Source organism: Pantherophis guttatus, chromosome 4 (genome assembly GCF_059756535.1).
Source record: "Pantherophis guttatus breed Tessera chromosome 4, ASM5975653v1, whole genome shotgun sequence".
Classification (NCBI taxonomy): Eukaryota; Metazoa; Chordata; class Lepidosauria; order Squamata; family Colubridae; genus Pantherophis; species Pantherophis guttatus.
In genome coordinates this window covers 40,168,389-40,191,523 of record NC_142066.1, presented here as the reverse complement: position 1 = coordinate 40,191,523, position 23,135 = coordinate 40,168,389, and the positions used below count along the sequence as shown (strand labels likewise).

At 41.4% G+C, this 23,135-nt stretch overlaps 1 protein-coding gene across 2 annotated transcripts in view; it reads left to right on the top strand.

Moving 5' to 3' along the window:
* The first annotated feature begins 5,374 nt into the window (after window positions 1–5,374).
* Window positions 5,375–23,135, top strand: part of TRIM28 (tripartite motif containing 28) — a 29,570-nt gene continuing 11,809 nt past the window's right edge. For both annotated transcript variants that reach the window (XM_034423135.3, XM_034423134.2), the window contains exons 1-6: window positions 5,375–5,838; window positions 15,719–15,831; window positions 15,939–16,071; window positions 16,334–16,469; window positions 18,052–18,168; window positions 22,484–22,598. In XM_034423135.3, coding sequence (XP_034279026.1) covers window positions 5,580–5,838; window positions 15,719–15,831; window positions 15,939–16,071; window positions 16,334–16,469; window positions 18,052–18,168; window positions 22,484–22,598 — 873 coding nt within the window. In that variant the 5' untranslated portion in view covers window positions 5,375–5,579. The remainder of the gene's footprint in view (window positions 5,839–15,718; window positions 15,832–15,938; window positions 16,072–16,333; window positions 16,470–18,051; window positions 18,169–22,483; window positions 22,599–23,135) is intronic.

Sequence of the window (23,135 nt, the reverse complement as noted above, 5' to 3'; positions counted from 1 at the left end):
GGTATATGCTTTGTGTGCTTTGTGCCATCCGCACTAATGTGTGGCTCCTCCCCCATGCGCTGCATGTGCAACTGCACCATCTGTGCATGCACAGCTTTCTCGTGTGCCCCACTGGGTGTTGCGCGTGCAACCACACCATCTGCGCATGGGCAGTTTTCATGCAGTGCGCATGCAATTGCACCATCTGCACATGCGTGCAGGTTTCACACAGCTCCATGTGCTGCACATGCAATCACACCATCTGTGCATGCATGTGGTTTTCACACAGTGTGTGCATGAATGCCATCTGTGCATGTGTGCGCTGTGCACCAGTACTTTCATGCGCATGCGCAAATGTGCACATATGCGCAGGAGAGCTCTGAGACCAGCTGGGTCCCCTGAATTGCGCACATGCACACTGGAGGCCCGAACACTAGCTGGGGCGTGCGTGTACGCAGAGCTGCAGGCGAGTTGGGCGGCAGTTTGCGTGCCTGGAAAAATGGTTCTGCGTGCCACTTCTGGCATGCGTACCATAGGTTCGCTATTACGGATACAAGATCTCCTGCTGGATCGGGGGTTGGACTAGAAGAGGACCTCCGAGATCCTTTCTAGCCCTAGATTGCTGTGCTGTTTCAAAGAGTCTTCTGAAGCCAGATTTGTGGTCCTTCCTTCGTCTCCTTTTTTTCCTCCCTCCATGTATGGTATGCATGTATGTATCCATCCAACTATATCTCATTCACATTCTCCTCCCTTTATTTTCCCTTCCTTCCCTTCCTCTTTTTTAGTCAATCCCTTTTCTTCCTCTTTCTCTCTCCCTTCTCTCTTTCTTTTTCTTTCTTTCTCTGTCTCTCTCTTTCTACCCCTTCCCTTCCTGCTTCCCTCTCTCCTTCTAAAGTTAGGAGACCCACCTGAAACAAAAACTCCTTTGGATGGAACCAGCCATTACACACACACACACACACACACACACACACACACACACATTTCCAAACAGCTCTTGTTTGCTTTCAGTGGCAGGCCGGTCGCCAAAGTATTTTCCAGGCGCCCAGCAGCATTGCTTGCCTCCCAGGAAATCCCGGCTGATTACAGACTGGGACGTACACACCATGCTGGTGGCGCAACTGGATCAGTGCCTCTTCTGTGTAAGCAAGCCGCTCTCTCTGGAGCAGCCGTGAGGAGAAGGTGGACTTGAGGAGAGTTGGAAGGGGCAGAGGGCGGGAGGCTTCTTTACATCGCATGTTGGAATCCCCTGCGACAGAGAGAAAGGTGACGAGGGTCCTTCTTGGTGGCCGTGGCTGCTGCATCGGCCGAGATGTAGAGATTGCCCTCACTCGCCCAGAGGACTTGCAGGAGTTTTCTCCAGCACCATAGTTCAAAGGCCTCAATTCTTTGACGCTGAGCCTTCCTTATGATCCAACTTTCACAGCCATACATTACAACTGGGAAAACCATAGCCTTGACTATACACACTTTTGTTGGCAGGGTGATGTCTCTGCTTTTTAGTATGCCGTCTAGATTTGTCATAACTTCCTCCCCAGGAGCAAACTTCTTTTAATTTCTTGGCTGTAGTCTTCATCTGTGGTGATCTTGGAGCCCAGGAAAATATAATCTGTCACTACCACCATAAAATATATATTGTGTAGCATATTTATTTATTTATTTATTTATTAAATTTATATACCGCCCTATTCCTAAGGGACTCAGGGCGGTGAACAGCGAACGATAAAAATACATGTAATACAAACGTTAATAATAAAAAACCAATTAAAATATACTAAACATTCTGGTCCTAGATAATTCAAGACATCCCAGTTTAAAATAAAATCAAAAAGCAATATAAAGGGAAAGTTAGGCCAGGCCGGCCTGCTGAAACAGGAATGTTTTGAGGGCACGGCGGAAAGTGCGCAGATCCGGAATCTTCTGTATCTCTGGGGGGAGCTCGTTCCAGATGGTGGGTGCCCCCACAGAAAAGGCTCTCCCCCTGGGGGCCGCCAGTCGACATTGTTTGGCTGACGGCACCCTGAGAAGCCCCTCTCTATGGGAGCGTACTGGGCGGTGAGAGGCTATTGGTGGCAGAAGGCGGTCTCGTAAGTACCCCGGTCCTAAGCCATGGACTGCTCTAAAGGTGGTAACTAAGACCTTGAAGCGCACCCGGAAGACCACAGGGAGCCAGTGCAGCTCGCGCAGGAGGGGAGCCACATGGGAGCGCCATGCTGCTCCCATAACTACCCGCGCGGCCGCATTCTGGACCAGCTGGAGCCTCCGGGTTCTCTTCAAGGGGAGCCCCATGTAGAGAGCATTACAGTAGTCCAGGCGTGAAGTGACGAGGGCATGAGTGACCGTTTTTAACGAGTCCCGATCCAGAAAGGGACGCAACTGGCGAATCAGGCGAACCTGATAAAAAGACCTCCCGGCCACAGCTGTCAAGTGTTCTTCTAAAGACAGCCGTGAGTCCAAGAGGACGCCTAAGTTGCGAACCCTCTCCGTGGGGGGCAATGACTCATCCCCAATAGTCAGTGATGGCACCAACTGACTATATCGGGACGTCGGAAACCACAGCCACTCGGTCTTGGATGGGTTGAGCCTGAGTCTGTTCCTCCCCATCCAGATCCGTACAGCCTCCAGGCACTGGGACATCACTTTAAGGGCATCATTAGGGTGGTCCGGGGTGGAGATGTATAGCTGAGTATCATCAGCATACTGATGATACTTCACCCCAAAACCACGGATGATCTCACCCAGCGGCTTCACATAAATGTTGAACAGAAGGGGTGAGAGAACCGACCCCTGTGGCACCCCACATACAAGGGGCCTCGGGGTCGACCTCTGCCCCCGTCAACACAGACTGCGACCGATCAGATAGAAAGGAGGAGAACCACCGCAACACGGTGCCTCCCACCCCTAACTCTTCCAACCGGTGCAGCATGATACCATGGTCGATGGTATCAAAAGCCGCTGAGAGGTCTAATAGGACCAGGATAGAGGAGCAACCCCTGTCCCGGGCCCTCCAGAGATCATCTACCAATGCGACCAATGCCGTTTCCGTGCTGTATCCAGGCCTGAAGCCCGACTGGAATGGATCTAGATAAGCCGATTCATCCAAGTACTGAGGAAGCTGTCGCGCAACCACACTCTCAACAACCTTCGCAATGAAGCGAAGGTTGGAGACTGGACGGTAATTAGCCAACACTGCTGGGTCCAGAGAAGGCTTCTTGAGGAGAGGCCTCAACACCGCCTCCTTCAAGGCAGCAGGGAAGACACCCTCTCTCAAGGAAGCATTTATAATCCCCTGGAGCCAGCCTCGTGTAACCTCCCGAGAGGCCAGCACCAGCCAGGAGGGACACGGGTCCAATAAACATGTGGCCGCGCTTAGTCTGCCCAGTATCTTGTCCACGTTTTCCAGAGTCACAGAATCAAACTCTTCCCAGATAATATTCTCAAGACTTGCCTCCATCCTCCCTCCCGAATCTACCCAGTCAGAGTCCAAATTTTCCCGAATCTGAGCGATTTTGTCATACAAATATTGTACGAAGTCCTCGGCTCTACCCTCCATAAATCTTCATTAAGCTTTTCAGTACTTGTGCAAAGTAATTTTCAGTTCATGAAAATGTGCATCTTCATCCAAATATATTTATTAAATATTGCAGAATTTTAAGCACATACTATTTATCCTTATTTCTCTAAGCGCTCAATAATCAGCAAAACATGAAAAAAAAATGTTGTGGATCAAACTTCACTGGTATATGAATCCCCAACAAAGCTTAGCATCTCTTGTATAATGCATTCATACATTATATCAAACAAGCCACTGGGAAATATATTGTGTGAACTCAAGCTATACCGGTTTATAAATTTCTCCTTCCATTCAGTTGTGTCCAATTTTCAGACTACCTGGAAAAGCCTCTGCAGTTTTATTGGCAAGGTTTTCCAAGTGATTTGCTATTGCCTCCTGGCTAGGGCCAGCTTTGTGCCTAAAATTAGGTGTTAGTTATCACCTTTAAAGCGCTCCATGGCTTAGGACCTGGGTACCTACGAGACCGTCTTTTGCCACCAATAGCCTCCCACCGACCAGTTCGTTCTCACAGGGAGGGACTACTCAGGGTACCGTCAGTCAAATTATGTCGACTGGCGACTCCCAGGGGAAGGGCCTTCTCTGTGGGGGCTCCAACCCTTTGGAATGAACTGCCCCCGGAGATACGGAATATCCCTGATCTCCGTGCTTTCCGCCGTGCCCTCAAGACCCTGATGTTCCAACAGGCAGGGCTAAACATACAAACATGCGAATGATTTTTTAAATGTTATCTAATTCTGGGTTTTATTTAATTGACCAAACTAAGTAACAATTTTAATTAGCAATTTTATGATGTTTGTGTGTCTATATTTTTCTTGACTGTACACCGCCTTGAGTCCTATGGGAGAAAGGCGGTATAGAAATATAATAAATAAATAAATAAATAAAATGGGACTAGAAACCATAGTCTCCCCATTGCTTGTTTGATGCATTAACCACAACACTAAAGTAGTTCTGTTTGTAAACTACAGTGTATATGTGAGCCCAGTTACTGTGGATTCAAAATAGCCATTTAAGTTTAACGTGTGAACTCTGGCTTGTTTTGTCTAATGGCATTCGTAATTTATAAATTCACCTACCATTTTAAAAAATTAGCTCAAAAAGCTGGTTAGTCTGTGCTTACATTTCTCTCTCTCCATATACTAGTGTCACTTGAGAATCTTATTTGCAGTCACCTAGGAAACAGTATAGCAACCTAAAAGCTTCACCCTTTTCAGCCATTTACTGTACTGCCTGAGAAAAGGGCAGTTTGGTTTCCAACATGGAGGCTGAGAAGCATTCGCTCAGGCAGCCGCACAGATGGACTTCAATGATTGGCTCGACCCTCCAGGTAGCTTCTGAGTTTCAGGCATTTACTGGCTGTTTTTCTGCCAATCCCAAACCCCGCTCCCTTTCAGCCCGGATGAATTCCAGGTTGCCATGGTTTCAATCTCTTAAACCTTATGACCAACCCCTTTTCTAAAAGGCGAACCTAGACCTTTTCCGTTTCTGATTTGTTCTCCGATAAAAATCTAAACAAATCTACTCGAATCCCATTGGATAGATACCTGTTTCTCCTTTATTTGAACTTTCCTTAAAAAAAAAAAGTCCTTGACTATTGGTTGGGTTGAACGTCTATCTGTAACGCAACACCCTTTCTGAAGATACGGTCCAATTGGGCGGAGAACAGTAAAAAAAAAAAGGCAGGAAAAATAACCCTTCTTTAAACAGCTTGGCCCAAGTCCCCGCCGCTCTCCCTCCCCCCCCCGCCTCAAATTACCCGTGGTTCAGTCGGCGAAGTGGGAGGGGCACAAGGAGGAGGGGCACCGAAGCGAGCGAGCGAGCAGTCACAGGGTCAGGCCTCCTTCTGTGACGGTGAGCTGCGCGCGCTGCTTTCGTTGTCTAGAGACCTCGCGTGCAGCGCCTTCCAGGTCCCAGCGGTTCTAAGGCTCGCGAGGTCCGACTCCTGCACGCGCCAACCTTTTCGCGGCTTTTCGGCTTGGTGCCGGAGATCATTAGTAGAAGCAGCAGAAGCAGCTCCGGTACGGTGATGTCGGCCTCTGGGACTGCAACGGTCTCTACTCCGGCGGAAGCCGGCGGAGGCGGCGCCGCCGGGGACAAGCAACGCTCCTCCTCTTCGTCTGCTCCGCTCAACGTGGAAGGAATCGACTTGCTGGAGAAATGCGGCGTGTGCCGAGAGCGGCTTCGCTCCGAGCGCGACCCGCGGCTCCTCCCTTGCCTCCATACCGTCTGCAAGGAGTGCATCAAAGTCGAGACCGTCTCGGGCGGCAACAACAAGGATGGGCAAGGTAAGAAGTGGCGAGCTCCGGGAGGGGAGAGCCCGGAATCTCTTTTCCTATTGGAAAAGCAGAGGAATGCTGGCCCTCTTTTGCAAAGGGAGAAAGAAGGGGGGGGGAAGGTTTTGCAATGGGCGGAGATGCAAACATGCTCTTGCTGAGAGCTTTTATTATTTTCCTGTTCTCCCCGCTGTTTGCTTGCAGCACCAGAGAGTTGTCTCTCGATGGGGCTTGGAGGCACTTCTTGCCCGCGGGTTGGATCCCGCGCCTAAAGGGTGGGGTTTTTTTTATTTTGTGGGTTTTGGTGGGGTGGGGGTGGGAGGGCCCCCCGAGTAGTTGTGCATTGGACGCCTGTAAGATTGGTGTGAAAAAAATGGAGGAAAGGGAAAAGGGGCGGTGAACGAAGGCGGGAGATGGTGGGGAAAAGCACGCACGAGGCGGGGGATGGATGAGTCTCGTCCTTGGATCTTTCTTTCAGCTGTGAGCCTTTCTTAGCGAGAGAACCTGTTGCGGTGGGGGTGGGGCGCACTTTGCATTAGCTTGCTTTTGCTTAAGCAGGAAAGGGGGCTTGGGAAGGGGGGGGGAGAAATCATTTGCTTCCCCGCGGGAAGGACGGATATATGGCGGCGGGGGATGCAGCCGGAGAGGCGTGGCCATGCGCATTCCGACGAGTCGAGTTTGCTCAGCTTTGGAGCGCCTATCGCGAGAAGTGGAGCCCGGGAGGGGATGGGGGAGGGAGTGGGGAGGCCACAGGGCCCCCCCCCTTTTAAGTAAGGCTGCTTTTATCAACAGGGTGAAAACCTCTGGAAGTGTCCGCCGCAATGCATTTTAGGAAGTAGCTTTCTTAATCCGTTGCACCTGGTTGTATTTTCACCACATGGCGGGTTGTAAAATCGCAAACCCGTCTTTTAGCTAATTCATTGTATTTTGGCGGCAGCCACCCCGCCTCCTCAAATTTATATTGCTTGCGAAATCGCAGTTAAATTACTATACTTTTTTTTTTAATGAGTATATTTCGGCATTTTGTATGCCTGCCTAATCAGAAATATTGGAATTTTAAAGAATGAATAAATGATTATTTTGTTTCAGTTCTTTCCTGATTTTTATCTCCTGTATTTTTGTCTGAAAAGAAAATCAAGCCCCCCTCCCCCCCAAATCTTTAGTTGACAAAAGATTTGGGTTGTTTCACACTACAGTGTTATCCAGCAGAGTGGCCCAAGATTCGTTGTCCAGCTCTCATTTGAGCATCTCCCAAGATGCATAATAATAATAATAATAATAATAATAATAAAGAGTGGTTTCAGGACCAGATTTACTCCCAGAAAGAAGGAGGCCTCCTGCCATATCTAGTTCTTGTTTAATTAAAAGCGTGACTACTTTCTGGGGAAAACTACTTTCTGGAGAGATGATTGAATCTGGCATATATTGTAGTCAAGCAAACAATGCTATAGCATATAAATGTAAAGATATACTTCAGAATGCTGTTTTAAAGTAGAATAGTATCAACTTGTCCCTCTCTTCCAGAAATAAAATAAATCTGTTCTCTTTTAGAAGCCTGGAGAGAAGTTGGCGTCAAAAGAAAGGAGTGGGGAAGTGATGGATATCTAAGGAATTCTAAAAATAGGGCAGGCAAACTGCTGTGGAAAGAAAGTTTTGATGGTAAAGAGTGGTCAATGATCAGAGGAATTTGAACACACCTGTGTTTCCCAAAACTCCCAAATGTATCTCTGTTCACAGTCAGCAAAGGTCACCTCAAATTTGTTAAAAGATAATGGATGGCAATCATGTATTCTTTATAGATTTAATGTATCTCAAAACTAGTGGAAAACATTGGCCTAAAGAGGAAAATACCATGTATTTTGGATATATCATGAGAGGTAGCATGGTCAAGCCCTAACAACATCAGTCTTAGACTCTCATTTTTAGTTACATTTCTGAGTTATGTTAATTGAATAAAAAAGCATCCAATTTTTAAAAATCCATCTCAGTTTAAAACTATGTAATTGCAGATTCATGAATGGAGATTTTCTTCAAACAGAGGATTGCATTGGAACGAGTCATATTACCTTTTAATGGCTTATTGGTGACTGGAAGGATGCTCAAATTTTCATTATCTTGTTTATTGGTTTGTTAACTCTACAGATTATAATGCCATTAAAAATTAGTCTTCAGTGCAACCAGAATGAAACAGAAAGTTCCAGAAATAAGCACAATATGGGCATGCATTCCCACGTTTGCATTATAACATTTTTCATTTCTCTAATGTTAATCTTTTTTTTTTTTTTTAATTTGATTTATATGCTGCCCTTCTCCAGAGACTCAGGGCGGCTTACAATGCGTTAAGCAATAGCCTTCATACTTTTGTATATTTATACAAATTTACCTACCTTAGAAAGGATGGAAGGCTGAGTCAACCTTGAGCCTGGTGAGAGTCGAACTAACTTCGAATCTGGCTTCTAATTACCTTTTATCTTGACAGTTAAAATTAAAAAATCCCAAGACTGTCCAAATTTCAAAATGGGTTATGGAACCTTTTGAAAACTTAAGGGCTTGCATATAGAGGTGGTCCTTGACTTACAACAGTTCATTTAGTAACTCTTCAAAGTTACAACGTCACTGAAAAAAGTTTTCACACTTATGACCCCTGTAACAACCCCACGGTCATGTGATTTATATTCAGATGCTCAACAACTGACTCACATTTATGACGGTTGCATTGTCCTGGAGTTATGTGATCCCATTTTGCTACCTAAAGTCAATGGAGAAACTAGATTCACTTTACAGCCGTGTTAACTATCTTAACTGCAGTGATTCACTTAAGAAATGTAAGAAAAGTAGTAAAATGGGGCAAAACTCACATAACAAATCTCTTACTTAACATAAATTTTGAGCTCAATTGTCATAACTTGAGGACTACCTATAGTGCTAAATGAAGTCTTCGGGACACAAATATCCTCTTTGTATGCAGTGAAAGTATAAAATATTTAAGTCCTTACTTGGATGGAAAAAGAAAACTGCTGGGTGGACTATTTGTATCAAGCAAGCATGCTCCTGATCTCTCCTTTTCTGGGAAATTGAGCACACTGCAGATATAATGCTGGATGCTAGTTTTCCAAATAAATGAAGAAGTTCAAAAATCTGGAGTGACAGGCTATCTAGCAGAACTGGGCTGAGAGTGTGGAAACGCTTGGATATATCATAATTTTTCAACCCTGCCTATTTTACAGGCTTATTGTGGGGAGATTGGAAGGACTGATATGTATATTTTCTTGAATTCATGAAGGAAAGAAAATACAATTTCCATATTCGGGCTTGGCCTGGTATATTCATGCAGTGGGCTAAGGTGACATAAGTCTTTCCTAATACACCTTAAAATGACAAAATGCAGGTAAAGAATGTTCTGTTTGAATAATTTACAGCAGACAAAAAGGTACACAGGGCAGACTCTGCCTGTGGCAAGATAATTTCCTAGGTAAGTGCCCCAGAGCCATATAGAGCTTTATACAATTACTTAGAGCTGCATTTGAAAACACTGATAACCAATGAAGTCCTGGTGATGATGTGATATGACACTAGTGGATCTGCCCAATAAACATCCACTGGCTATAACTCCTGAATGATCTTATTATAATTACATTTAATTTGCAACCTGAAGTTCTGTAGCATTTCTTAGATTACACCTAGTCTGCATTTTTGGCTTTTAGCAGGAGTTGGGCAACATAGAGACCTGTCTTTGATGTGCTGCGGCTTTGAGCTGAGCTTGTTCAGTTTTCTGATTCCCATTCCACTTGTAATATATCTTCCAGATTTGATTGCTTCTTACATCAGGCACATTTACACTTACATTTAAAATATGACGTGTTATGAATGTGTTCTTTCTCTTTCATCTAGGTCAGCAAAGGCACGTTTGTACTGGAAGGAGTAATATACTAAACAATCCTCTAAGGGTCATTGAATTGGCTGGCCAACATATATGATTATTAAGAGGGTGGAGGTTATTGCAATTGAATAAGGGCTTTAAGGGGCGTGTATGTAAAAGTATAGAGTAACTCCCAAAACCAATATTTTTGTGTAACTTTAATATTTTGAGTAGGAGCAGAATTGAGGGGGGAAAGTCCTCGTATAGTAGTCACAACAGGCAAGATCATGCACACCTGATCCTTTTATTCTTTTGAATTTTGTGTGGGTATGTGTAAGAGAGAAAGATAGAATGCAGCAGCTGAAAACTTTGCAATCCTGCCATACCTTCACCAAGACATGCACTGTATTGTTTGTTTAACTTTGATAACTACAGTGGAGACAGGCTGGGAGAATAATAGATAAAAAGCTTTTCGACACACAAAAAATTATGGGTATAAGAGTAGAGACAAAGAGAAAGGGGGATCATGTGCTGGCAGGAAGAGTTGGCTAGGTTGTTTGGGGTTTTTGGGAAGTGATGGCTGGCAAATCATAATGGATTAGTAACTTTAACTGCTGAAGACAAACTTGTTCCAGAGTCAGGCTAATTGCTGAAGGATTTCAGAAGGCTACTGAAGAAAGGAAGTGACCAAGCAACATGTGGGAAGATAATCCATTGTGAGATCATTTTCCAGAGGAAGATCAAAGAACACAAAAGTCCTACTAGTCCAAAGTGCCTGTCAAGTATAATTAATGTCCTGCTTAATTCTTAAGAGAATGGAGGTGGGGGAGTGGGCTTACAAATAGCTACTAACGGTACAGATTTAACTAACTACACTACAGGCAAAAAATAGTTAACTTAGAAATGCTTGAACTTCATAAATCAATTCATTGTTTTGTTGCCTCCTTATCACAAAAGAGATGGAAAGGCAGCAGGAGAGTGGAGGAGAAACAGGATGTAATAATTGTTTTAAGTCTTGGCTGAAATGCTGCTTGAGTGAAAAAAAATCTGCATTGCTGAATGAAACACATTGCTTTCCTTATAAATAAAGGGGGGTGGGGAAGAGAAACCCCAAAAGATCTTCAGAATAGTTTGGTCTAGTGGTTAAGGCACCAGGCTTAAAAACCAAGAAACAGTTTAGTCCCACCTTGGACATGAAAACTGACTGGTGACTGCACCAATTGCTCTCTCAGCATAGCTCACCTCACCTACAGGGTAGTTATGGGGGATAGGGAGGAGTTGTTAGCATTTCACTGTTTTGAGTTTACTTTTAAAAACAATAAAGGTGGAATTTGAAAAAATAGCTTTATTTATATCCTGCCTTTATTTTTATAAGTAACTCAATGTGGGGAGCATATCCAACACCCATTCCTCCTATTTTCCCTACAACAGGGGAGGGGGTTGGACTGAGAGAGACTTGACTGGCCCAAAATCATCCAGCTGGCTTTCATGCCTAAGGCAGGATTTGAATCTCCCACTTTCTAGCCGGATGCCTTAACCACTAGACCAAACTGTTCGCCAGTCCTGCCCCAATTTGGTCCCTTAAGTAAGAACGATCCTCTACTTCATTTAGTGTGAAGGGTTTGCTTTAGTAAAGGCCAAGTAGATTACAGTATAGCAGAGTTAGAACTGAAATTCGAACCAAACTTTCCCAGTTAATGTTCCCCATTCAGTTCTTCCCCAGATCCTCCCCCTTGCAAGTCTCTTATTGTCCAAGAATATTTGAATAAATTGCTTTAGAAACTTCAGTTCCTCCCCCTTGCAAGTCCCTTATTGTCCAATAGAATTTGAATAAATTGTTTTGGAAACTGTCTCTTTAACAGCCCTTTGCATTCCATTCCCAGTGCTTTGTCCTTGAGATGGCGTCTCTAGAAGATAAGATGAGTAGTTAGCCTTCCCTCCTCCAGACAGGCTCCCTGCCTTGGCAAGCTAGCAAATGGTGGGGGTTTCGATATTGGTTGTCAAAATTTCCAACCCCCCCCCCCCCATATGAATGAATAGATGTCTGGCACAGTTAGACGGCTAAGATTTTAAAGGCCACATGTTCATTTGTCCAGAGCACTACTGTAGCAGACTGGCTGATCAGTCAGTCACTATAGCGTTCTGATAGGTGGAAAGCAGCAAGAAATTGAAAAAAGCACCAATATAGCAATGCAGTTTATCCCCCCCCCCCCTTTTCCCGGTTCTTCAAATGTCAGGTCTGATTCTGGTGTTGGCCCTTTAATTGCATCCCCATAAAAATAACTTATCTACATTGGAAGGAATGGGAAAGAATAGAAGTCTAAAGAACTCTCTCCAACAGTTTTGATGAGAGTCGATTATCTGACAGCAGCCATAGCAAGGCAAGAACTGTACAATATGTCCTTAGTACCATTTTCAGATCAATAGCTACCTCCTGCCAGGGACTGTATCTTCCCTTGATGAATCTCTCAGGACCTCAGGCTAGGCTATAGATTTGTATAGGTTTTTTTTAAAAGGTATCCATTTTCTATTGTGCATGGCATGAGAAAAACACCTTTTTCTCATTTCTCTTTTAACTAAAAGCTGTGTGCGGGTTGCTATTTTGAGGTAATAAGAGAAGTTAAGACTTAACTATTTTTCTATTGAGATTTTGCAGGATTGTGTTTGATCAATCGACTTAAAGATCCGTGAACTTCAACTCCCACAATTCCTCTGACAGCATGCTGGCTGGAAAATTCTGGGAGTTGAAGTCTGCACATGTTCAAGCTGCCAACAATGAGAAACACGGGAGAAGACCTTTTAGTGAGAGTAAATGGTACTGAAAGTAGCACACAAAAAAGACTAAATCTTTTTTTCCTGTCTCCAGAAATAATAGAGGGTAAACACATCAGGAGATTTTTTTCCTCATATTATGCTAACTTGGCTGACAAGCAATTAAACCTTTTTGTGATAATATTCAAGAAAATAAAGTGTAAGTCATCTGGAACTGAAACTTGAGAACAGACTGTGAAATAATGTTATTCACTCTTTTGTTCTATTTAGAGCTAATATACTAAAGTATGTACAGATGAAAATGAGAGCAAAATAAGATGGAGTTAAAATAATTTGCATAATTAAATATACTACCTGCAGCTGTTTTCTATTCTTTCCTGGAAGATTCAGACTTTTGTTTAAGATAGAAGGTCTAGTTCAGTATATTTTGATGTAGGTAGATTTGTCCCAGAACTGTAAACTCAGCCCTATGGAAACCTTTTGTGCTCATATGCTTCAAACAAGGGCAATGCGTGTAACTGAATAAGACAGGTGAGTGAGTGTTAAAGCAAAGTTGCTCTCAGGCAAAACAATTTCTACATTAACATCTTAACAAACCTAACAAATTATTTTGATATATGTTCAACCATATTCTAAGATACTTATTCTTGCGTAGTAATGCTAAATACAAATCTTGGTTACTTTCTAAGGATAATGTCTGTCTTGCTTATATTGAATATATGAAGCTGCTTCTGAGTACCTATTAGCTAGTTAGCCTGGTTCATTAGTTGGGTATATGAGACATCTGTAGGGCGTCTTCTACTTCTGGATAGTTTTTCTGATATGGAAATCCTGTATACATGATATATGCATACACATCCTATCAGAATTTATTGTCTTGGTTCTATAAAAAATGCAGCTTTTTGCCTTGCTGAATTCTGCCCCATAATACCTTGGGGTACAGAATGCCATCATTTCTGATGGGGCCACTGCTAATTTCAAGGAGGATGCAGAGCAAGATGTCTTTTTAGCAAGAAACCACATATTACAATGAGATAAAACAGATTCATGCATGTGCATGTAAATGTTATTTGTGTGTAAAAAAAGTTTGAGGCAGACTTGTGCAAACTCATGAGATAATTTAAATTATGGCAGCAAATAATTGTTATGCTCAATAAATCCAAATGATTTTAATTGGATCTAGATCAGATAACATCAGGCGACGTGGGTAATGTGATCCAAACAACTTTTTTTCCCTACGGAAAATTTAAAACAAAATTGGTTTGGCATGGAAATTGCAACTTTATCACAGATTTTCATGGTGCTATACTATAATTTGATAATGAGTTATTTCCTGATACTGCCTTTGAAAAACCTTTAGAGGATTCCTTTTGAATTTAAATGACGAAAGCCCTGTTATAAACGTTTCTTTGTAAAATGGCTAAGAATAAGATTACTTGATGCAAGTTGCTGGGTCTGATGATGATGAAGATACTTTGGATAGTAAGTAACAGCAGTGAATAAGGAAATGACTAGGAGGAGGGGGAGAAAAAATATATTTGTTTTTTGGAGCCTGCACTATCGGATAAATTAATAGGTAGGTATACAAATGAGAGGCAAATTGAAAGAATTAATTGCTGGGGCCTGCAATTTAATAAACAGATAAGCAGGCCAGATATAGAAAGTAGAAATACTGAACTCTGAATATGCTTTTAAAACATTTTTATATAATTTTATCAAGTGAAAATATTGTTTATTTTATTGCTTTTATTTATTTAACTTGCCTTTTTGTCTGACCTTTTCTGAAATACTAGTTTTTAGGACTAATAAGATAACTTTCCAGATATCTGCTTCTATTTCTACTAATTCAAGGCCAAAAGTATGGAAAATAAGGCAATAACTGGAAGGTTATCAAATTTTCACTTGATAAGATTATATAAAAAGGCGCCTGTAAAGTTGGAGTAAAAGGATTTCTCAGAACAATATAGCAATGAACTATTTGCAAGGATTCTTTCTTTGGTCAACAAGAAGCAGTTCAGTTTAAAAACCATCCTGAAATAGTTGATTGTAGTTTTATTTATATTTTATTTGCCACATCTCCACTTACTCATTTTAGAAGAGAAGAATTAAACTGTAGACTTGTCTTTTTTATTGGATTATGTGCATATATTCTTGATGGTCAAGGTTGTGTGTATGGAAGATACTAGCTATTGCAGTGATAATTTGAATAATGAGTTGTGTGCCCTCCTATTGGTCATTGAGAAAGTCCAGTGAGGGGGACACACCTGGATGAAGGGGTAAGTGGGTTGGAGGCCCTTTGTGTTGAGAGCAAATGCTGGAGTGCTATAACTCCTGTCACCATTCCCAGGTTGGCTGCTAGTATCTGGACTGTATATTTGGGGGGAAGGACCCAAATATAAGTAAACCAGGATCTAACAGGAAGGCAGGGTTAGCAGGGGATGAAATCTCTGGGGTCTCAAGGGACAGGTTCTTACATCCAAATGGTGATGGACAGGGGACATTTCAACAGGAGCCAGAGAGTGGGGTCCACATGAGGAAGGCATCCCTGATGCTTAATACTGATGGTGTATTCTGATCAAGGCCCTGGTCAGCAAAGCATAATACTCCTACTCAAGAAACCATTACTAGACCCTACCATTCTACAATTTTCTTCCAGTCTCCCATCTCCCCATTTTAGGAAAGGTGGTTGAGAAGGAGATGGCATTGCAACTCCAGACGATCCTGGTGGAAACTGATTATCTGGACCCTTTTTAGTCATGTTTTGGGCCCAAATATTTCTAGCAGGAAATCTTTAGCCAGGGGTGTGACATAAGTATAAGTAATCATGTTATTAGTGGCAATATTATTCTGACTATTTATAAGCAAAATTTATAGAAAGATGAATAAATGGCATGAGGAAAAATGATCAGTATTTTGGCATAATACAAAATATTGATCAATCACTAGATGTTATTACATTTAAGAATCCATCTAGAGTGAGCAAGCAAGCTCCCCCACTCACTCACTTACCTGTTCCTAAAAGGTGTGAGCATAATTCTGCATAGATCTTCACATATTGGGTTAATATAATAATTATCTGAGCCTTGATTGCCAGTAAGTTAGTTTCCAAATTCAATTCAGTGCGCTGATTTTAATGGTAAATCAATCAGGTGCCATCTTATGTATGTAAAGTTCCTGAAAATGTGGCTAGAATGGTATTTGAAAAGAAGTGCTTTTTTTTCTATACACCTGTAGATTTCAAATTTCCTTTTTATCCCCCAGTGGTTGACTGCCCAGTTTGCAAGCATCAGTGTTATCTAAAAGACATTGTGGAGAATTACTTTTTGAGGGATGGTGACACTGAAGCTCTTGGTGATGCTAGAGATGCTAATCAGGTAATGTTTACTTTCTGAATGTGACTTGTCTATTTTACATCTCCAGAGCTGGGGATGAGACCTGCTTTTTAAAATTGATTGATTGATCAATAGCCTTTTCCTATTAGTGTTGCACTAGCTGTGAAGATAATGCCCCTGCCACCAGCTTTTGTGTGGAGTGCCAAGAGCCCCTGTGTGAGACATGTGTGGAGGCCCATCAGAGAGTGAAGTACACTAAGGACCATACAGTCCGATCCACAGGTATGCAGTAACACAAAGAGAAAGCCTCATGATCCTAATCACATAGGCTGGTATGGAAAAAATTGACTTGTGGGGTATGCTAAACAGATAAGGCATACAAATAATTGTGGCTGAGAAAAGTAATGAACATCCTTTGAACCTTACTAAACTTGGTTCACTGAAGTAAGCTATTTTCATATGCACATTGGCATCTCCTATATCCTTAGTCCCTGCAAGCCAAACTGTCCACATAAGTAACCATTCTGTTACTGTTTCTCTTGAGGCTCCTCTAAATCGCAGGCGAGGGAGAAGACTATCTACTGCTCTGTCCATAAACTTGAGCCTCTCGTTCTGTTCTGTGACACCTGTGACACCCTGACATGCCGGGACTGTCAGCTGAATGCTCACAAAGATCACCAGTAAGCTTTTCTGTAGATTGTATAATCATATTCCTATTAATTTTGGATGATTCTGCAGTTTTCTAGGAATGTAGGGTTCATTATCCTGGGCCAGCAGGATTAGTAGCCCTTTCTGGTCTCTGATACTCCTGTCTGCCTTTGTGCCATATGATGAACTCTCCTCTCAACACATTTCTTTTAATGGTAATGATATCTGCATGAGAATATGGTGATTTTAATAGATTTAGTTCCATTTCCTGAGATTCTGAACATTTTTAATTTTTAAATTGATTATTGATAGGTACTGTTTGAGGACATTGCAAATGTTACTGTTTCTAGGTTTCAAGTGAGCATCCTAAATTTGCTTTTCCTTTATTTTTTGGAATACATATATGCACTTTCCATTACATGTTCTTAAATGTGCTTTAAAAAAAACAGCAAAAAATAGACACTCTGTCTTCAGCAGCTTTCATAAGTTTAGTTCTCCTTCTCCCCCTTTGTGAAAAAGGTAAAAAAAATCAATATAATGTGTTAGAAGGTAATTGAATGTGTGTGCTGTCCAGCAGATTGTCTTCTTTATGTCAGCAGTACTCTTCTTTCTCTGGCCTTGGTTGAAATGAGTAATTGATACAGGTAGTCCTTTGTTCAGTGACTGAACTTGCACCAATACTGAACAAGTTGTACTTATGACAGGTCCTTGGACTGCCAGTTGTGGCAATGATACTGCAGTCACACGATCATGATTTCTGATGCTCCTTGCTGGCTTCTCACAAGCAAAGTCAATGAGGAAGCCAGCAGGAAGTCAAGGGTTGCAGTCATGTGGGTCTGTTGTGGCCCGCCAGCTGCCAGCGGAGCCAGAGGTTGGGGAGGAACTTGGGCCAGTTCTGGAGTCTGGGAAAGGGTTAGGGCCGTCCTTCATTTCCCAGCTACCGGAGAGGCAGCTGCCTTTGGAAGCTGATATAAGTGAAGAGGAAGAACAGTTGGGGCCTGCTCCAGATGCACATATGTGCAGAGCAGTTAGGAGAGGTTAACAACAGGGCAAGGATTTGACTCAGGAAGCAACGTGGACTCTGAATGGCCTCTCCCTGGCTGGGGAATAAATGGAAGGAAACCTGGGAGCTCAAGGCCTTGCAGCTGGGAGCTCAAGGCCTTGCAATTATCTGCAATTATTGCAAGGAACTGATAAGGTCTGTTACTGCAGTTAACTCCTTGAAGGACTATTGCCTGGATTTTTTGGTGGGTGAATGCAATAAATTCACAAATAAAGAAGGGTTTTTCATGACAAGGAGTTTCTTGCTTGTGCTAAGGCTGGGTCAGAACAGGGTCTTCCTTTAACTATCCATGTAATCCTCAGTTAACAAAGGCAGTTATGACTGACAGAATAGCTGTCGCTAAATGGCACAGTCTCATGATGTCACACTTTATGACCATGTCATTTAACAGTGGCAACAGTGGTCTTGTTTGCTGTCAATTAACATTAAGTCCCTGTAATGTCAAATAGGTTGGGAAACTTTCTCCTGCAGTTGCTTAACTAACGGTGTGTATCTAGTGCACTTTCTGATGCTGCATTTTGATACAAATGTTTTGAATAATCTCTTTGTAGGTACCAGTTCTTGGATGATGCAGTCAAGAATCAACGCAAGATGCTGGCTTCATTGGTCAAGCGCCTTGGGGATAAAAATGCCAATCTCCAGAAGTCAACCAAGGAAGTGCGCACCTCGTAAGTGTCCTTTGCTAAGAAACACTGATCCATAAGTGTTTCCACTGACAAGTCTAAACCTTGAGGCAAGAAAAAGACAGCTCCTTCTGATGCATTCTAGTGGAGTTGGGCTATAAAATAAAAAACGCGTCATAGTTATGTGTCTTAACATCTAGCCTTATTAATCTTGAAGTTTGAGGATAAAATAGTGACATTAAGTGATGGATCTGAATTCTTTGTAAGAAGGATAAGCTGAATGTTACTATCTGCCCCTTATTTAGGAAAGGACAGTTGCAAGAAACACTATCTCTCAAGGACATATCTGTGAAGTAACCAAACTCAATGTGAACTTTTTTTTTTTTTATCAAGGACAGTTGGCCTTGCCAGAGTGTAAACAACTCCACTCAGCAGAGCCATAATTCATGAGTGCAGTCCTCCCTTTCAGTTCTCATGGGACTACATCAGCTCACTTCCCCATCCCAAATACCCGAGCCCCCCCCCCCACCTGTTATTATGGCAGCCGATAGCAAGCATGCTGAAGAAACCCATGCTGGTTATCTTGTGATGCATTATAAAGCCATGAACAGGTTTGGGGAGGTGCATATCTCTTCTTTAAAACCAGTATAATGTGACATCCATTTATACAATTAATAATAAATAAATTATAATAAAAATATAAATTAAATATAAGAAAGCTTCCTATTTGGAAAGAGAAATATTTCTATATTCTATTTCTGCTGCTATTCTTTGTGTCAGTCTTCTCTAACTTGGTATCTTCCACGGCTTTGGATTGCTGGTCTTTATATTCCCGGAAAATATCTTTTTTATATATAAATTTTATATTTATTTCCAAAGTTAAAATAGAAAGAAAGAGGGGGGGGGGGAAGAGAGAGGGAAAATAGCAAACAAAGACAAAAAAAGTTTATAGAACAAAGTATTAAAATACACATTAAATGTCCCCTAAATCAATGCTGATAAATATATTTCAGCAATAGCTGTTCCCCCCCTTACAAAACAGGCCCACAATTTATGAACTTCTATATTTGCAAAATTGGCATATATCATTAAAATATAATAAACATAAAATCTGTTATCAATTAATAAATTTGACCAACTATCTACTATAAAAATTCAAGTAACAGGCAGTCCCAACAACAAAACAAAACTTCAAATCCCTCTGCAGAAAGGCCACAAGCAGGCTGTAATCTCTCATAAACCCACTGCAACCATTGTCTTTGATCTATCCAGGATCAAATACCATCAATTGATTCTTTATAATAAAAAACAACTTCTAGTCTATCATCTTCACTTTTTTAAAAAATTATAAATGGAATCTTTTCAAAGAGCTGCTTCTCACTCCTCAAAAATGTAGGTCTCCATTGATATTTTCATAGTACGTGTTCAGTAAATTTCCCTGAAAATTGGAACATTCCTCTTGACAGTTGTCTTCTGGTTACAAATGATGGTTCTATTCTACAGTGTTCATCAACTTTCTTAAGAAAGTCCTATTCATTAATGCCCCTTTCAGCCTTACCTTGCAAATCTCCAGTTTTCAAGCAAAACTCTTTGTCTTTCAAATCTTTACAGCAGATTTATTTCCAATTCATCCAATTGCATGGCTGATTTAACTACTATTGTCTTTATCTGGATGTTGCCTTAAGGATGATTTTAAATTGAGACAAATTCATCAAACCTTTTGTCTAATTTTTCAATTAAAGCTTTTAAATTAGCAAAAAAATTTTAAACAAAAGTTTTCAAGAAGGTTTTAAGGCTGAAGTCATCTTAGTCCCATCTCTTTTATATGACTTTTGGGGGGCATTGTAGAATATGTAGAATGGATACTATTCAGAGTCCTTAATTTATTATTGCCTTGGTTTTAACATAATCCCAATCTCCCTATAACCAAGCTTTCACAACAGTGTAAGCAGTTCTTTTATCAAGGACAAAGAGAGTGGATTTCTATAACAAAATAACCACAGAAGAAGCTAAGATAATGATTCTCACAACAGAGAATTAACAAAATGGGGAGGAAAGTTCCCATCGTTTTTTTTAATAAAAGAAGAGAGAGAGAGAGAGAGAGAGAGAGAGTGTATATATATATATATATATAAATAAAACAATGGAGTTCTTTTACAAAAAATAGTAAAATACAAAATCCTTAGAGTAAAAATCCTATATAAATCAAATCACTTTCACTAAAAAAGGAAACCCTTAGGCCATTGATTTCCTTGCAGTGAAAGAAAATATTTTAAAATATGAAATAGGATATACTTCAAATTTGCAATCAAGGAAAAGGATATAGGCAAATCAGTATTCAGCCAAGCTATTAACAATTAAACTTCAAAAAGTGATATTAAAAACAGATGTGCCCAAAAATGCAGCTGCAAGAAAAGATGGAGAACCATCTCTCCAGCTACTCTTACTGAGAGTTGCAATTGTCTAGATTTCTCTTCTCAGGCAATTACACGTTGGTCCAAAGGTTGTAATGGGTCATCTCTAGTTTCTCCAATTCAAATCTGGGGAATGCGCTGCCAAAGAGCCAACTTTGGCAGCAAAGTTAGCAGTTTGTCAGCCAGGAGGGGAAAAAAGCCCCACTGTTCAGTGCACCATTTTATAGGGATTTCACAGCAATGATCTTTTAGAATAGAGAATTTTCTGTGAAGTATTTCATTTTATTTGTAAAATAATCAGGCTGTAGGAGACCTCAGCATGCGCAGAGACGTCCAGGTGGGTGGGCGGAGCCTCCCGCCACTGCTGTTGGTTCACTCTATTGGGCAAACCGGTAGCAACCCACCATTGACCTGTTGCATGCCTCCTCTGCCAGTATGTGCCAATCTCAGTAGGGTGAGACGGTCCCTCGGGTAATCTGGACCCATGCCATGTGGACTTTAAAGATGATCAACACCTTGAATTGCACACGGAAGCAGACTGGTAACCAATGCAGGTCACAGATCAATGTTACACATGCTGTTCTTGTGTCCCCCAAAACTGCCCACGCTGCTGCACTCGGCACAGGTGTAGCCTCCTGGTGGTCTTCAAGGGTAGCCCCATGTAGACGGCATTACAATAGTCCAGCTGTGAGTTTGCCATGGACTTGAATGACTGAGCGGAAGGTATCCTGGTCCAGGAAGGGCTGCAATTGCAATCTTTCTACAAAAGATTGCCACTAGAGAAAAATAGGGATTCATAACACATTTGGCGCACAGAAATAGTGTTCCAGACAATACAGGTAGTACTTGACTTGCAGCCATTCTTTTTAGTGACCATTCGAAGTTACGGCGGCAACGAAAAAAGTGAATTATGAATGGTTCTCATACTCAGAACCATTGTAGCATCTCCACAGTCAACATGATTAAAAATTTGGGCACTTGGCAACTAGCATGTATTTACAATGATTGCAGAGGAGGGGGTCATGTCATCACCATTTGCAAACCTTCCCAGTGGGCTTCCAACAAGTAAAGTCAATGGAGAAAGCTGGATTCGCTTAACAACCAGGTGATTCACTTAACATCTTCTATGATTTGCTTAACCATGCCAAAAATGTCATAAAATTGGGCATGTCTCACTTAACAGCAGTTTTTTTAAAAAAATTGATTTATATGCCGCCCTTCTCAGGGCGGCTTACAATGCGTTAAGCAATAGCCTTCATACTTTTGTATATTTATACAAAGCCAGCTTATTGCCCCCACAATCTGGGTCCTCATTTTACCTACCTTAGAAAGGATGGAAGGCTGAGTCAACCTTGAGCCTGGTGAGATTCGAACTTACAGTAATTGCAGACAGCTGGTGTTAATCACAATGCCATTAGACTGCTGAGCCACCAGGCCCTTTTGATTAGCAATGGAAATTGTGGTTCCCAATTGTGATTGTATGCCGAGGATTTTTTTTTTGAAAAGTTTTTCAGCTTTATTTCTTATACACATAACATAAAATGAACATTTTCTTACACATAATTAATGCTACATATATATGTTTTTCTTAAAGAAAGCATTAAAATAAGGCATTTTAATTACATTCGGAGTTGCTCTTCTACCCTTTCTTCCTCATTTCGCAACAACCCTTCTTACCAACTTGTAGTTTTGGCAAATTAAGGAAAATAGGAAAAGAAAAATTGACACATGTGTAGGTTATGGAGAATAGAAAGATGGCATAAATTATCCCCTGCGAATCTCTGGTTTTTATTTCTATTGAAACCAGGAATAACATCTTCCAAACAGTAGCCTACTTGAAACAAGAATAGCATCTTTATTTTAGATTAGAAACAAAATGTTTTTTTTTTGCATACCCCAGTTGTAAGTAATTGTAGAGTAAGAAAACTATGTTACTGCCTCAACAGGATCCGGCAGGTGGCAGATGTGCAGAAACGTGTGCAGGTAGATGTGAAGATGTCTATCTTGCAAATTATGAAGGAGCTCAATAAACGTGCTAAGGTGCTGGTTAGTGAAGCACAGGTAAGATAGGAATGGGAATATTGACAAGTACAGTGTGTAACGTTGAACTGCAAACTTCTATAGTTGCAGGATACACTATACCATCCTATAGATTTGTTTGTCAGTGTCCTCATTTTCTCCTTTTGATTAGTTTTATTACTGCATAAGGATTGTACAAAAATAGATCAAAAATAGAAATAGCAATAGCACTTAGACTTATAAACTGCTTTATAGTCCTCTCTAAGCGGTTTACAGAGTCAGCATATTACCCCCAACAATTTGGGTCCTCATTTTACCCAAGATGGAAGGCTGAGTTAACCTTGAGCTTGGTGAGATTTGAACTGCCGAATTGGCAGTCAGCAGAAGTAGCCTGCAGTAGTACTATATTTTAACCACTGCGCCACTGGGGCTTAAATGCAAGAAATAAGGTAAAAGTATAATTAAAATGTAAAAAGAAGTTCAATCCCTTCATTTTTTTTTCCATCAAGCACTCTTACTTAGATATTTATGTTAAACTTTAATAATCGTTTATATCAATCTCAGTCATTTTTTCATTTG